Source organism: Arachis ipaensis, chromosome B4 (genome assembly GCF_059453495.1).
Source record: "Arachis ipaensis isolate K30076 ecotype BB chromosome B4, ASM5945349v1, whole genome shotgun sequence".
Classification (NCBI taxonomy): Eukaryota; Viridiplantae; Streptophyta; class Magnoliopsida; order Fabales; family Fabaceae; genus Arachis; species Arachis ipaensis.
The window spans coordinates 100,047,864-100,065,821 of NC_142439.1; the positions used below are offsets into that span (position 1 = coordinate 100,047,864).

Consider the following 17,958-nt stretch of genomic DNA (forward strand, 5'->3'; position numbering starts at 1 on the left):
CACAATACTGAATGACAGTGGTAAATCCAAAGACAACCTCAAGGCTCGAAAAGACCTCCAGCTAATGGAAATTAGGCGTGAACTTTGGCCACGGGAAGATGGAAAGTATCCCACTGCAATATTCTCCATGTCGACTTCACAGAAGGACGTCTTTCTTAGGAATTTAAAGAATGTGGTCTTTCCAGATGGTCATTCGAGCAACATATCTCGCTGTGTTGACCTACAGCAGCGAAAACTATCCGGCTTGAAAAGTCATGACAACCACATTCTCATGGAATATCTTTTCCCAATAACTATAAGGAATGTAATGGAAGCCCCAGTGGCAGTCGTCCTGGCTGATTTGTCAACTTTCTTTCGACGACTATGCAGTAAATCTATAGACCCTCAACAACTTCCTCTCGTACAGGAACATGTGATCCTCACTCTTTGCCAGATGGAGATAATTTTTCCACCGTCCTTCTTCACAGTCATGGTACACCTAACTGCGCATCTGGTTGAAGAGGTACGCCTAGGGGGCCTGGTGCATTATAGGTGGATGTATCCAATTGAAAGGTACCTACAGGACTAATTTTACATTTGAGTTATTTTGAAAGCTAACAACCTAACATATATCTCGCTCGTAAATGTACCTAGGTCGTCTTAAGCAGTACGTGCGTAATAGGGCAGCACCAGAAGGATCAATTGCCGAGGGCTACTTATCCGATGAGATTCTCACTTTTTGTTCGAGATATCTCGATAATGTTGAGAGCAGGATCAATCGACCATTGCGTGTTGATGATCGACCGAGCGAAAATGCGACTAATAACGCGACAAGCATGTTCCCACTGATTGGCAAAGCGGTAGGGGCTGCAGCATGTTTGACTCTTTCACCAACCGAGAGACTTCAAGCACATCGTCACGTATTAGTCAATTGCACATCTGTGGAGAATTTCTTCGAGTAAGTGCAGTTATTAAACTTAGGCTCATATAGTACCCGAAGGCAATATTTGTTTATAACTTTAACAATAAATCCACATGGTATGCTCAGGGATTTTAGGGCTAGCAGAAAAAGACAGCTACGAAGTATTGGCAAAAGAAATGAAGCCTACATTGACAGGGTTGTCCATAGAGAATTCGCCGAGTGGTTCAAGAATGAGGTGAATCTTCTGTATGGCTCTTCCATTTATTGTTTCGTTGATATCTTGCCTCCTGCTACTCAACTCTGAACATGTATATTTCATTGGTAGATACCACTGGGAAGTACGATGCACCCGAGAGAACTGCAGTGGCTCGCATGTGGACCCAATATTCAGGCAAAGCGCTTTAAGGCGTACAATGTCAATGGATTCAGGTTTAGAACCCTATCAAGAGAGGAAGGAATGAGAACCCAGAATAGCGGGGTTTGTGTCACTTCTGACACTAGAAGTTATGCAAGCGCTCGTGACAGTAACATGGCTGTTGGTGGCGTCTCCTATTATGAAAGATTGGTAGATATCATTGAGCTAAATTACAGTGGTCGATTTTCTGTGGCCTTGTTTAGATGTATCTGGGCAAACACCACGTCTGGTAGAGGCATAAAGCAAGACATTTTGGGACACACCTATGTCAACTTTAGTAATCCGATTCACACTGGTAATCGTGAAGACGACGAGCCGTACATTCTTGCTTCCGAGGCTCGCCTTGTATAGTATGTGGATGATGAAGTCGATAAGGACTGGAGTGTAGTAGTCCATGTGAAGCCGAGAGATTTGTTTGACATGGGTGAATACAATGAACATTGTGAGGTCGAACTTTCCCTCCAACAAAGTCTAACTGATTTGTCTAAGCGTGATGTTGAAGGTATCTCGTTGGCAAGGGATGGTAACTTAGAAGAACCCACTCTTGACGCAATTGATACCGGAGAAGAGGCTGCTGATTTATAAATATATTTGGCTAGCAATATATAACATGCACACTAGTACCATTAACATAGTACCTTTCCCCTTATTATACTCTTGCAATTTTATTTATAAGCAACTAGGATAATGATAGATTTCAGACGTCTGGTTCAACTTTGATCTTATTTAATTTTGCACTTTTTAAGTGTCTGTACCTTGACATTTAATATGCTTGACCTGTATACTTAGAGTTCTCTTGCTCACCCTTTTATGTGTTGGGACTATGCAGGGAAATTGGAAGAGAATGACCTCTTTATGTGTGCCAGCAGCTTCTTTTTCGTCCGCTCGATGCAAGAGGCATCTCCGTTCTCTTCACTTGAGCACGCAATTTTATTCGCTCAAGATTTATGGTTCAACAATTTGCCTATTAGAGCATGGTTGGATGCATTCTCCGCACACAGGCACATAGGTACTGCTATTAGTAGGGCGCCTACTGAACTAATATCTGTACGTGGTCAATCTGGCTGACCGTCAAGGGTTCTTTTACCTCGTCGAACGGCGACAACTATTTTAGTGTGTTTAGTATCCTATAACCATAAGACTGTGTCAACTATCAGTTGATTTATATGACTCTGAATGTTGTAGGATCTGTGTCAATTCGGAGCGAAGTACCGGAAGAAATTTGGCTTCGAATTCTTCATAACTACAGATGCTAGACATTCCCATAAAATACTGGAGGAGGTCAAGGTATAAAATCAACTTACACATGAATTATATGATTTGTTCAGATGGTACTAATATTATATTTATATGTGATAGTTATATTTAAGTAATCATTTGTTTTCTTAATTATTGCTCAGTTAGATCGTTGCCGTTAGGCATCATATCATGCTTGGTTTATCAATAGCAAGGAATCTAGATGTGAAGTTGTGTACTATTTTCTATATGACTAGTGTTCTCCCAATAGTGCTTTGTGCTTGTGAAATCCTTGCTGAGTTAGGCTTGTGCTTTGTGAAAATAGTGAATCATATCAAAAATATGACAAATGTGGATCATCATTTCCTGCTGTGTGCTGTGATTGTTATGAATGAACTCTTGTATAAAGCATCTATATTTCAAGCAAAAACTTTTTTTCTTGTCTCCTTTATTGCATTCTTGAGAAAGCATAACTTAATAAATATTATCAGGTTAATAGATAAAACTTTGGTTTGAATCCTGCTGAATTGATTCAACAAATCCCCTCCCCATGAACATGTACAGATTGCCCTACGTAATGTCTTCCTAGTTTCTTGGAATTCCCAATTGTTCTGATGATCATGTTGTTCTGATTTAGGCCCGATGCGAGAACAATCTCTTGGTTGAACTTGATTTTGCGGCCCGAGAGGAATTCTATTTCATAGAAAGAGGACTCACGAAAATCTGGGAACGTAAGTCAAACAAGCCTTGTATAATATGGCATCTAGACCATGTTCTCTATAAAATTTAGTAATCTTATTCAAAGAGTTTTGTTACGATGTAACTTTCAGGATTATCTCAAGAGAAGCTTCAAGAGGAAACAGAAGATTTAGGGGAGATAGTTCAAGACTCACTGGAAGAAGAAGTCGTGCCCAGCAACAGTTCCAATGAGGTTATTTGGACCGGTCACAATGCTACCATGAGAGATTATGACCTCAATAAAACACCAAACGAGAACCAGCTGATTTGATCCATCTCTACCCTGTTTTCTTGTGATGGTGTTTTTGTCAAATACTGTTACTCATTATTTGTTTGATTGAATCCCCGTTATGTTTTGGTTGTTATTTCTATTCGCTTTCTGTGTTTTTGCACAAAATTCAATTTGGATTCATTTCAAACACAATTAAATGCATAATATATATAAGAACCTGCTGATTTTTATATAAAGTCAAGTCATTTTCTTCGATAATCCTTCAAAAGCTTCTAAGGTAGACATTCTACCACTGTCTTGAAGATTCCATCCTATTTCTTTTTATCAATGATGTGAACATGTAGTTTAGATTATGATACGGACTAATGTGATCGCATTATTTTAAAATATATTAAAGAGATTTATACAAAGATATTTAACTAACCTCTTCAATTTTTTTTGTACCTTTTTATTACTTTTTCGATGGTTAAATTCTTTTTTGCCTATTTGAGCCAGCTATTCAAAGACAATATGTGAAAATTGTCTTCACAACAAATACAAGGCGTGGATTTTCCATTCTTGAATTCACTTCCAATATTCAATTAAATAAAACTCCTGACGCAAGATAAAGGGTCTCATCCCTTGATATCTCCAAATGTGTTTAGAAGCTTTAAAAAAATATAAAACACAGTAAAGCAAATTATATTCCTATATAATCACTCTTTTGGTCTTTAATTTGTAATATATTGGTAGAATACATAGCACTGTAGTCTTATTGTTTTATGTATTTAGATTAGTGAACAAAATTTAAGATTGATCTATTATTTTTTTTACAATTATGAAAACTGTGAATTAGTAGTAGTATTATTTGAGATTTCTTCTAGTCATTTTTTATAATTATGAAAACAGGCTGAATTAGTAGTGGGTTTATACTATCTCAAGGCCCACACCGCCGTAAAACCTTGAAGCGGTTAAAGTAAATAAATAAATTCCAAAACTTCCTCACACCAGCCCCAGTTGCGCATACATTCACAATCCTCCCATAGCTGAATCCTTATTTTCACTTTCCCTGTGGTCTATTCCGAGCAGCGTATTCGGTATTGGTGCGCCCTTGGCTCACTCACGGTCGTCAGTCAAATCCTCTTCCACACGGTCGTCGTGCTCGTTGAGGTAACAAGTTTCACCTCTTTCATGCTCATAGTTATGTTTGTCATATTTGGTCAGTTATCTATTTGTGACCTGAGCATTTTTAGTTGAATGGGTGCACTATGTAAGAATGCTATTATGAAGAAACCACATTACTTGACATCCGCTGGCCACAAGTACCAATTAATTGAGATGCTGACCCTTTCTAATTGCATTCAATCATTCTTTTTTTATCTTTTATCATCTTAACATTAACTCGAATTCCATGTGCGTATTAGCATTCACATATAATATATAATTTGTTTGGGGGGTTGCATATTCATATCTTCAATGTTACTGTAAAAAAGGAATAAAGAATATGGCCACTGATAGTTCCTTCTAATTTATAATTTAATTATCTTAAGTAAAAAAATATTCTCTTGATTAAAAAAATCTGCGATCGGTTCTCTTGCTAGGAATATGAACATTGATAACGGTAATGGTGAATATAATGGAGTAGGTATTGGTCATGTAAATTTGGGAATATAAACTTTAGGCATATTTTCTTAATTACTTCTGTTAGGATTATTAATGATGGATGTTAACTTTAATCATGGTTTCTTAATTAATTCTGTTATGATTATTAATGATGGATGTTAATTTTAATCATAGTACCTTAATTAAAAATATTTAGAATTTAATACACCTGTGATAAATAGGAATATTAAAAATGGTAATTAATAATGTAATGCAGTAGATGTGGCTCATGCAAATAGAGAATTAGGAAAACTCATAATTTATTTATGCTCTGTATACTAGGTTTCATTTTTTCCAATGACAATATCCTATGGCTTTATTGGCGTCCTCGTCCATTAATAGCTTTCCCTTTGAAATTTAATTTGATTCTTCTAATTTACATGTAGTTGGATCATTTGGAAAAAGAGATTCTATTTATATAATTAAGATATGTACATATATAGATTGGTTTTAAATACCTTGTTACATAATTAAAATGTGAGTAATGCTATTTGTTAGTTAATTATTTTATTCTTCCATGAGGAATTAATCTTTTTTGGCATGATACATGTGTTTTGACTAGGATTGTAAGATGCCCAGGAAAGCTCGCTTCAAGAAAGGCACAAGAGTAGAGCCACCACGTCAGCAGCCTCCAGCTGCACCTCCTGTGTCTTCACCATCCGATGACAATAATTGGCTCATCCCTCCGCCCCCCAGTAATGGTGGTGTTTCTGCAGCGGCTCTTCTGCAACTCTTTTGTCCACCTAGGAGCGAACCAAGACCTGAGCCACAAGCCACTAACAGTTCACAAGTGACGGAACCGTGCAATGAAGACATTGACCCGGAGGCGAACGAGGTAGATTCGTTTGAGGAACACATTGACAGGATGTTTGCTGCTTCTGATGCTGCAAAGCACAAACGACGAAAGACTACTGAGTTTTGGGATGTTGATCTCATTGGTAACAAGTGTTGAACGATAAAACTTTTTAATTGTTCAGCTAATGATATTGTTATGCTCCTTACACGTGTGGCACATTGAGCACATAAATTACATTTTTTCTTCTTTATTGATAGATTCTGAAGGAATAATCAAGCAAGCTAAAATGAGTGTGAGGGAGGCTATGGAGCGGTCTCTTAATGGTAGCAAGATCATCCTGAGGTTCAATGAGGAACTGCAGGCAGTCGGAGATGGAGCTGGCCTGTTAAGTGGCATTCTAGGAGCGCTGGATTCTGATTATAGCAAATTTCCTATCTGTGAAAAGAGTTGGGCAAAGGTGCGGGACAAAGACAGGGTTTATGATGATTGTATAAAGGTAATGACGTTCGGCAAATTTTTTAATCATATCGAACCTTTAACTTGCAATTACTTATAGCTGGACATTGTCGTTGCAGGAGATGTTCCACTTCCAGGATAGCAGTGGTAGAATCAAGAAAACACTTTTGCAACAAATGGGGAAGTCCTGGAAGGACACGAGGGGGAGGTTGTTTGACTCGCATTACAAACCAACAAGGATATTTGAGCAGAATCTTGATCAGCGCCCGGAGGGAATTCCTAGAGAGCATTGGAAGTGGTTCATTGATTATCGTAATGATCCTGCAACAAAGGTACCCCATTCATTTAATACATATACTTTTTTAAAAAATGAATTCCATTGAAATCAAAAAATGTAATCCATTTGTTTACTTGATATGATTTGGTATATATAAATAGTTTTTATTCCGATTGAGCTGAATTTGAACCCTGTTGATTAATATACATGATTAATTCACTTTAATATATTAATTCCCAGCATAGGTCACAGACCAATAGGAATGTTTGACTAAGATGATAATATATACATGCATGATGCTGAGATTGGTGTACACCATTCTTCCTTATTAGAACCTTATTTTTTGTAGGTTACCATATAAGACATTTAATTTAATTTGAGTACCCATATTATTATAATTTATGCTATATGATTGTTATTGGACTATCTCACAGGGCTTGCTAAATATTTTTTTCGTTAGTTGTGGTATGAGTTATGGGTTGCATTTGCATATTAGAAATACAATAAAGTTGTTAACTTCTTATATGTAAATAGGGACTGCATCCATAAAACTATTCTTTTTGTTAAAGCAATTCTTAAATTTAGATTACGTACAGTTTATTCAAAGTCTTGACTACTATACTTAATGCCCCATTATTTTTAGTTTCATGCAACGTAGGATGTATGTATACTATACATAGCTATATTTACTACTTCATTGAATTCAAGCTTACTATTGATTTTTAATAGGCGAAGTGCAAGCAAAACGCGTTGAATCGAAAGAAGCAACTTTACATGCATACTGGCAGATCTAAAAGCTTGGCTAGGGCTAGAGAAGAAGAGGTAATTTAAAATTGTAATAAAGTATAAGTGACATTTAGCGTTGATTTATTCATAGAGTAAAACAATGTTAGAAGTATTGCAAAAATTAAAAGAAGTGAAATTCATGGGATAAATTGTATTGTCACAGTCACAAATACAAGGGAGGACAGTTGGTAGGGGAGAAGTATGGATCCTAAAGCACAAAAGATCTTATGGCAGCTATATACATGAAGAAGCTTGGAGGATTGGTGTAAGTACACTTAGTCATATATGTTGTAACATGTTGGGTTTAGCAAATAAAATGTCTTGAGTATGCTATTAGCCTAGTGTGATTGTGTAATTTTGTTTATGCCTGCAGGAAAAAATATCTGAGATTGAGCAACTGGATGAATCTACAAGAATATTGTCAGAAAATGACTCCCTTGCCCAAGCTCTGGGTAAAGAGCACCCGGGTAGAGTGCGTGGGATGGGACACGGGCCGACACGAAGTCAACTCTTCCTTTCGAGTTCTCGCAGCCGCCGGTGGATAGAGCTCAAGTAGAAGAGGCCCAAAGGATGCTGTGTGAACTACAAGCGGAGGTGATGACCTAAAAATTGAAGAGGAAAGCAATGGAGGATGAATTAGCAGCAGAGAAAACGAAGAGGCAGGTAATAGAGAGTGTGCTGAGTTATCTGGTCCAACAGCAATGTGGGGAGCTGCCTCCAGACATCGCTGCACGGATGAATTCTTTGGACAGACATGGAGGAAAATAGAAATTAGGACTTACGTGATACTTTGATTCTCAGGATATGTTTTGTTTATGTTAAATATGGAGAATTAATTATTAGCCAAGTACTTTACCTTTTTGGATGAGTATTGAAATACTTTATTGACATTATTAAAATAGACATGTTAGTTTGCTTCGCAGTTAAATATTAATGAGTTTTTTTTCCCATAGTGTTTGAATTTTATAGGAAAAAATAGTATAATATTCTTTAAATAAAAAAGACGGAAAAATATATAAAAATATAAAAAAATTAAAAAAATTAAGTAACGTTAAGATTCTTTAAATTAAAATTAGTTTAATTTAAAAAGGGCCAGGTTTGTAAAATTAATCAAAATAAGAAAAAACGAACTCGGAATAGCGGCGATTCTAAACCGCCGCGAATAAAATACATAAAAACGAAGCAACAAATAGCGTCGGTTCTAAAACTGCCGCAAATAAATTTCATTAAATACGATCCAGGAACTTGCGGCGGTTATAAACCGCCACTAAGGTGTTCGACACAAAACCGCTGATTTGCGGCGGTTATGCCAGCGGTTGCTAATAACCGTCGCAAAATGTGACTCTCGCGCCTTTATGCGCTACGGATGTTGTTCTGCTGGCAATCAAAACCGCCGCAATTCGACAAATAAACCGCCGTTATTCACCGCTTGTCCTGTAGTGGTAGAGCAGCACTACCACAGTAGCACGCATAATGAGAACTATTATGCAGACCAATAGCATATCAGTACCACAGCAGCATCGCAGCAGAGGCAAAATACAAAAGGTGGTAGCAGCAGTAACAGCGGATAAAGAACTACCAAAAGTCTGAAATAAACTTAGTCTAGTCAAAAATAGGCTGCAATAAAATTAACTCTATAACAAAAAATTAATCATATGAATAAATATTTTTATTACTAACCACTAATATGATAGTCACATAAAATTATCTTCATATAAAGATGATAATCTTCAACAAAAAATTAAACTATGATAATTTTCAACAACAAAAAAATTTAACTAAGTGATTATTTCATATTAACAACAACAAATTCAAGGTTCAGTTTTGATAATCAGTGACAAATTTCAACAACACATTCAACTTTCAAAAATAAATTCAACTTTCAGCAACAAATTTCAGCAACAAAATTGAAACAGAAGGAATAGGAGAATTTGTTGGAACTCACCAAATCGTGTACTAGATTCTAGTTGCACGAATGAAGATGACAACGAGGCTCGAAGCAAGAAGACGACAACGACGACTAGCACTGGGACCTGCTGCTTCTGCTGTTAGCGACGACGAGCGCAGGGAAGGCGCGCGTTGAATGCGAGATGGTGACAGGATAGAAAGCGACAACGATGACTAGCTTGTGACCTGCTGCTTTTGTTGCTGACGATGATGATCGCAGGGAAGGCGCGCGACTGGATGCGAGATGGTGATGACACAAAGAGCGACAACGACGACCAAGTGCGAGGCCGAGATAGTAAGAGAGACCGTAGACCAGAGAGCTTGAGTGCGAGAGACATAACAAGAGACATGAGATGAGAGAGCTCCAAGCTTCAGACCTTTAGTAGTTCAATGAGAGAGTGATGAGAGGAAGGAGGAGAATGTTAAGGACTATGCTAGGCTTTTCATTTTTTAGTTTTGTCCAACCCTGATGAAATGGCATCGTTTTTAATAAAACAAAAAAAAGTTTAAGCATGTAATAAAAAAACAATGTTTTTGCCACACTTTTTTGTACCCAAATAGTTAGAGGAAATGGGCACGCTTCGAAAACATGCCTATAACAAAAAAAAAACTGGACATGCTTTAGAAGCGTACCTATTTCTCTTTATGGCTACGCTTTGGTAAGCGTGACATCTAAAATATGGCCAAATCTCTAATCAATTGCCATCTTCATAAAAGCGTGGCTGTTGACTCTTGGGCCACGCTTTTGAAGCGTGGCAAGAAAAAAATGGCGATAGGCCTTTTTTCTTGTAACGTATAACTGTCAGTTGACATAGAAAAGTCTATAAATAGGATCATAGGTTATATTATAGAGAATTCAGTTCTTTTAAAAGATACTTATAAACCTAAAAAACTCTCAACATATTTGGCATCACAAAGTAAAAATTGAAAATTTTAAATAAGTCCTCTAAATTCAAACACTTATAATTTACTTTTTCAGTGTTTCTTAATAAAATTTCTTTGCTTTTATATGTTCTTTTTTTTATATTTATCTTTCCTTCTTCATTTTTCTTTTAATTTCCTGTTACTTTAATTCCTGCAAGTTAATTTTGCTTTTAACACCTTTTTTTTGTTTATCTTTTAGTTCCCTCTCTTTAATTTCTATTGACACTATAATTGGGATGCTCACATTTTTGTTAAAAATAAAAAATAAATAAAATAGGAGGATACGATGAAAAATAATAAAAAAAATCTTTTTTCTTTTAAAAAAAAGGTGAGCATTCAAAAGAAAGATTGCAAAATACTTCAATTTTTCTTTGTTGTAAATAGTAATTACCAAATGTTGCTTCATGTAATAGAGAACAAGTATGATAGGTAAACACTAAAATTAGTTACAAAAATCAGCTATTAGTATAAAATATATGTATGTTAAAATATAAATACATATTAAAAATAGAGGAGTGCTAGGAGGCCAGCACTTTTATTAAATTCTGGCCAACACTTAATCATCAAAAAGAAATTGAATGATTCTACACCATTAGATGTAATCTCACACCATTAAAAACATCATTAATGGCTAATTAATGGCTAAAAAACACAAAATCTACTAGCCCCTAGACTTTTTCTTAAAAATAAATTAAATAATATGTAAATACACAAATATATTGATGGTTATTTTTAGTAGTTGATTTTAGTATATATATAATATTTTTAAATAGAGAAATAGTTAACTAGTAGGAACAATGATAAGAAGCATCAACCAAATGAGGCACAATGAGTTTTTCAATATTTTTTTTAGTGAAATTCATACTGGATTTGTTTAGCAATTTGTTTTTAGCATTAGCTAAAATTGACAGGTTGTTATTTAGCATTACTCTTTTACTTTTCCTTTCACAACTAAACCTCTAATTAATTAATACCCCATAGCCTTAGCATCAGCAACAATACCAATAATGCACGCAATCTCGTTAGCAACATCTTTCATTGAGGGCCTATTGTCCCTCCTATCATCCAAGCACCCAACAGCAAGAGACCCAAAAGCCCTCATAGTCTCCAACTCCAACTTACTAGCTCCAATTTTCAGCATTGGATCAACAACTTTATCCATTAACATCCCTTCCTTCAAGGCCTTCTTCACCATAACAACCAAATTCACATCCCCCTCTTCTCTATTGAAATCAATAGCCTTCTTAGAACACAGTAGCTCTAACAGAACAACACCGAAGCTATACACATCACTTTTCTCTGTGAGCTGAAAGTTGACGTAGTAGTCTGGGTCAAGGTAGCCCAGTGTCCCTTGAGCGCAGGTTGTCACGTGGGTCGCTTCGCTGGCGGCTAACCTTGAAAGCCCGAAATCTGAGACCTTTGCGTCGAGTTTTTCGTCTAAGAGAATGTTGCTTGACTTGATATCTCTATGGTAGATTTTGGGTATGGCTGCATCGTGAAGATACGCAAGTCCTTCAGCTGTTTGGTGTGCGATTCTTAGCCTTGAATGCCATCCAAGACGGATCCATTTGCTGGAGTTCTTGTTGTGAAGGTGGTCAAAGAGGGTGCCATTGGAGACATACCTAATTTAAGTATTGAATATGATTCTTAAAACTGATGAGGTAAAATTGATAGTTGAAAGCACTTAAATAATTTAATTAATTTGATTAAATTTTTATTTAATGATTCTCAAACTATCAATTTCAATTTCAAATAAAGTTAACTTTACTTGAGTTTCCATCTTTAAAATGTTAATGGCAAATTTATGGAGTTTAAAGCAAATAAAATAAAAAAGAAGTATTTATTATGACAGATTCAGAGGGACGTACTCATATATAAGAAGAGGCTCATTTGGAAGCTCAACACAACAACCCAAAAGCCTCACTAAGCTTCTATGGTTGACCTGGCAAAGGATCTTAACCTCATTGAGGATTTGATCAATGCCTCTTATGTTGCCATGCTTTGCTCTCTTGATGGCTGTGACGGTTCCGTCGTTCAGAACACCTTTGAAAACCTCGCCGAAGCCGCCGGCGCCGAGGAGGTTGGATTTCGAGAAGTTGTTGGTTGCTTTTGTGATTTCCTTTATGGTGAAAACTTTTGCAGATCTACCATTGTTGTCCGAGTTGAGTATGAAGTGTGCCTTGCTTGTTATTCTTTTTTGGATCTCTCTCTTGATCCTTTTCCTCTGGAAGTAATAGCCCATTACAGTGAACAAAGCTCCTGCTACTATGATAGTCCCAGCCAATATCAACCCTGAGAATATATTTTAGAAAGTTAATTTCTTTTCCTATATGAATCGATCTTATGATATTCAGATATTTTCAAAATTACAAAATAATAACTTAAATAAAACATAGCAGAGATAATCTGATGTAATTAACAAGCAGAAATGTTAGGACTTAGGAGTAACTAATATTCTCCCTTTAGGAAACGTCTATAGTGTAGATCCATAAATTATTTACGGGGAATGTTAGGGAACAATAACTTTGTTGAACAATATGAATAATCACCAATTAAATAAAAATACATTATACCTCCAAATTAACCCGCTAAATTTTAATATTAAAATAACCATCCGTACACTAGTAAAATGAACATCCGATATATCTATTGTTTACATTGTTTAATATTTTCATTGTTTACCTATACTTTTTCATTATTTACATGTATAGAAGTAACTTGTTATAATTTTCTTAGTGATATATAGTTCTATTTTTTGATAAATTAAAAATTAATTCGCTGTGAATTTAAATTTTATTTAAAAATCTATTGTTTATGAATTTATAATTTATGTTTATATTTATTTATTAAATTAAAAGTATATCCAAGGATCATTCAATATACTTATCATGTTTATCTATAAGCCCAATTTCACGTTAGGCCATATTTATAAATTGCTTACTGCCCTTAGTCTAATGTATAAAAGGAATCTTCATGTCATTAAAATTTTAGGTATTGATAAATAAGGTTGAAAGTGAGTCAAGCTAGCTCGAACTTGACTCATTAATAGCTCAATAAACTAAATCTATAAGTTGATGAGCCAAGTTTGAGTCTAAAATTAAGTTCATAATTTGTCTTATTTAGCATTTATTAATTATTGCGATAATTAATTAATACTAAATAAAACAAGTTCGACCTGTTTTTTTTTTTTTTTTTGTCTACCTAATATATTATTGAGTATATCCAATACACATGCCATACTATCTCTATTTATACATGTATGAACACTTCATTTTCAACTCTCATTTAATTGAATTTTATCTTAAAAAAGATTCCTTTAACATTAAGAAAGATAGCCATCTAAAATATATGTGATCATCCATCTTTATCATAATAAATTCTATACATATAGATGTTTTTTTTGACATTTATACAGTAACACTTCCTTATTCTTTATCATAATAGCCATATCTTGGACTTCCACCTTATTTTTAATATAGGATTTAGAATTTAATTCTTAAAATTTTGTGTTAATAAAAAATAATAAATTTTGTATAATAAAAACTTTCTTCTTTGGAGATGAAGAATTTTGCCAAAAATATAATGAGTAAAATTTATTTTTATCTTCTAGTTATTTCACTATTAATTCTGATTTAGGTATTTAAAATCAATAAACATCAACACTTCACGCCTAAGATTTTGAGTGATTAATATGTGTAATAATAGCCTAATTGAATATCGATCACTGTGAATACTGTTCATGTTTATATTATTATTTGAGAAAATATACCGAACCAATTTTAAAGTGATCAATATTAATCAATTTTAGAATTTAAGTTTATAATTTAAGATTTAGAGTTAAATGTTATATTTATATATAATTTAAATTCTAAATTTAAGATAAACAAATAATTAAAAAATATTATTAATCTCAATTGAAAATTAAAAAAAAAATAACTCCCTATGATTACTCTTTCTAATTTATATTTCTTCTATTTTGAAAATTTTTACTCTTTAAAACGGCCACTAGCACCCATTTTTAAGAGATTGTCCATCAATAATATTCTTTCTAAATATTTCTATTTGTTAAATTAATTATTTTTTATTTTTTGAATATTAAAAATCGATATATTCAAAAATATATTTTTCTTAATACAATAAAAGGTAAAGAGAAACTTAATCATTTTTTTTAAAAAGATAAATTAATTTGTTGGGCTTATTATAGCTATTAATTTCATAAATAGGTTTACGAAATGCCTCCTAATAAAAACTAAAAATCAACCTATCATTTTATATTGTTTTACAAGTTTATTTTAATGAAGTAGAATAACATAATCAAACATTTTATAAATACAAAAAAATATCAAATTAAATACTATATTGTATTTAATTTTTTATTCCTTTTTGAATATAAATAAAAAATTAATTTTATTATATTATTTATAAAATTAATTATATATATACCCGATGAAATTTGATTATAAAGGAAAATTAAGCGGGTAATGAATCAAGATCGTAATCGTAGAGATGTCAACGGGGCAGGGCAGGGCGGGGGCAGGGATGCCTCCCTGCTCACCATCCCCGCCCTCAAATTTGTTCTCCGTTTTTTACTGTAGGGGAATATTGCTCCCCATCCCCATTTTTTACAGGACCCCATTTTCTACGAGTACTCAATTTTTCATCTATCTGATAGTTCTAACTAATTATTAATTTCGATATGAATAGAGCTGCAAGTATCTATCCTATAAAAAAGCAAAATTTTATACAAAAAGTCTAAACGACAAGATGGTAACTTTTTTAGAAATGACGCAGTGGAGGGACGTAACAGCGAGTCAGAGGACAGAGCAGTAGGCGAGGTGGGAGACGCAGCAACAGAGAGGAAAATGGACATGATGGCAGAGTTATGGAAAGGAATGCCGCAAATAGAGAGCATGACGCGGTGAGGGTGATAGCACGATGAGGTGTGACGATACAGTGAGAAGGGAAAATGGCGAGGGGATGGCTGCAGAGAGGTTAGATGGAGTATGGAGCATGGACAACGTTAAGAATCTCTGAATTAAAGAAGGGTTATGTAAATTAAATGAAGATTAGAAATTTTGGGTTTCTATATATATATGTTTTGGGTTTCGGGGATTAGCGGGAACGGGACGGAGATCCCCGCTCGGGTCTCTGGGCCTGCCTCAGAAAAATTTTGTCCTTAGTTCCGTTCCTATCTTTGCATAAAAAATTTTTCATAGTTAAATTCTCATTTGAAGTAGTTTTCACAAAAATTTCGCGTCTCAAAGAGTTTTACCATCCCTACGTAATCGTAACATGTATTATGATTGATGAAGTTAACACCTTCCACGTGCTTCATCCCATATTGTTGGGGTAGTTGCTCATTAATATGTATCTTGTATCTCTGTTGTTAGATCTTCTTGATAAAATTAATGAATGCTTTGATGTGGGAGCACTATGAACGTGATTGTGTGGGCACCAGGTTACGAAGTTTTGATTGACAATTAATTTTTCTAGCTGGACCATATTGTCTAGATTTATAGATGACTAATTTAATCTTCTCTTAATCAAACTCATGCTTAGTTCTCTTTAGCTGAACCCTCTAGATATGTCATTTTTTAATCTGAACGGCATATATTTGGATTCTTTAGATGTGTGAATGTTTTATTAGTTAATTATTATATACATTTTTTATTATTCTCCTAAAAATATAATAAAATAAAATAATTATAATAAATGTGTTAATTATACATTAATTTAAATATTATTAGTTATACAGAAATTATTTTTCTTATAAAAAAGTTAATGGTGTTTTAATTTGGTCTAATATTAACAATAGGAGTGTTTTGCTAAATTGAAGGTTAAATCAATACGCGGAAAACATATTAGTAGAGAGCCGTCAGAGTGAGCCAGCGGTCTTCGTCGATACGGAGGCTTTCAGACAACACGCGAGGAGGGGAGAGCTGATGTGTAGAAATAGCCATTAGCTTTCGCAGACTGCGACGCACACATGGCGGCTCCATATCAACATAGGAGGCGTGCTGGGCAGAAATTCTATATAGTTTTCACAGAGATTCTCACACGTTTTCGAAGAATTACAAAACCTTATTCAACACAGAAAGAGCGTGTTGGAGCAACTATTGACATACAGAGAACACCCTCTCCTCCAAAAATAAACAACGCAGGATTGAAGCTCTTTAAATTGAACTCAACTCTTCTCCCAAAAAATTCATTCATTCAGTCACAATAAATTTTGGAGAGGAAGGAAGAGAGGAATTTGGAAAGAGCATCAGAAGAAGAAAATTAATGTTAAAAAAAATTGAATAATTTCATACATAAAATAATGATAAGTTTTATTTATTTATAAATAATTTATAATTATATACGATAACTGAAGAACATATTAATAATTATTTGGATAATTTAGTTTATATAACATAATAAATTTTATTTGTTTTATGTATTTAAAAAATTTATTTTTAATTTTTGTTATTGTTAGTATCATATAATGACATAGCATTGTTATTTTAGTATTATTATTTTTATTTGTATTTAGTATTATTTATTAAATTTAATAAATAATATAGTATTTTTGGATAATATTTTTATTTTCCAGCATAATATTATTTTATTTTATATAAATGTGAATATATAAGTTTTTTTAAATTTTTTTTGTTATCATGTCTGTATATTTAATAAATAATTTAGATATTAATAAATAAATAAATATTTTAATATTTATTAATAAATTTTATTAATTATTTTGAAAATAAATATTTTAATAAAAAAAATTATTATTTTAGCATTATTATTTTTATTTGTATTTAGTATTATTTATTAAGTTTAATAAATAATATAATATTTTTGAATAATATTTTTATTTGTCTAGTATAATATAATTTTATTATATAAATATGAATAATATATATTTTTTAAATTTTTTGTTATAATGTGATTATTTTTTGTATATTTAATGAATAATTTAAATATTAATAAATAAATAAATATTATTATTTTTTGAGAATAAATACATATTATTTGTTAATAAATATTTTAATTAATAAATACTAATTTTTTTTGTATGTTAATAAATATTTATATTTATTTATCTTCAAAAATAAAAATTTTACATATTTTAAATATTTAAAGAAATAGATATTTTTTATTTATGACTAGTAATAAAATATTTAAATTGATGTAAATTAGTATAATAAATATTTATTTGTTATAATCTGTATTCATTTAAAGTTTAAACTTATATTTAATATATAAATATATTTTGGTTATATTAACCTAACAGGAATCTTATGTGTCGTAAATCTGAATTCACTGGAGATGTGAAATTTGATGGTAAAAGACGCTATACGAGTAATGAGATTCTACCACCTTGACTGAATTTTCGCAATTATATTTTTAACCTTTATGGACGGGTCAGTCTCAACCGTCAATGGTTTTATAGCCTCAACAACTGTGTCTGAGTCCAACTTAAAATGATCCTGTGAAATCGTTCCCATAGTGCACGTGTGTCTACCGTACGTTGTATCTTCATATCTCCCAACATTTTTTTCTGTATCAAGTTGGTTCGGATAAGCCGGTTGCACCCACGCCATACGTCTTGCATTTTGCATAGAAC

The 17,958-nt window shown here is 33.3% G+C and overlaps 2 protein-coding genes across 2 annotated transcripts; one reads left to right on the forward strand and one right to left on the reverse strand.

The window, feature by feature from the left end:
- Positions 1-1,736: 1,736 nt before the first annotated feature.
- LOC107636587 (uncharacterized) lies at positions 1,737-8,034 on the forward strand. Its single transcript, XM_021122467.2, has 13 exons — positions 1,737-1,839; positions 2,146-2,363; positions 2,502-2,603; positions 2,645-2,647; positions 3,190-3,283; positions 3,383-3,483; positions 4,591-4,671; positions 5,726-6,101; positions 6,217-6,455; positions 6,535-6,747; positions 7,422-7,514; positions 7,642-7,743; positions 7,852-8,034. Exons 1-13 carry the CDS (start codon positions 1,737-1,739, stop codon positions 8,032-8,034), a joined length of 1,908 nt encoding a protein of 635 aa, XP_020978126.2.
- Positions 8,035-11,133: 3,099 nt separating this feature from the next.
- On the reverse strand, positions 11,134-12,910 carry LOC148568560 (wall-associated receptor kinase-like 20). The gene is made up of 2 exons (XM_088485293.1): positions 12,218-12,910; positions 11,134-11,971 (listed from the first exon to the last, which is right to left on the reverse strand). The coding sequence occupies exons 1-2, from the start codon at positions 12,589-12,591 to the stop codon at positions 11,317-11,319; spliced, it is 1,029 nt and encodes a 342-aa protein (XP_088341419.1). The 5' UTR covers positions 12,592-12,910; the 3' UTR covers positions 11,134-11,316.
- Positions 12,911-17,958: the final 5,048 nt, after the last annotated feature.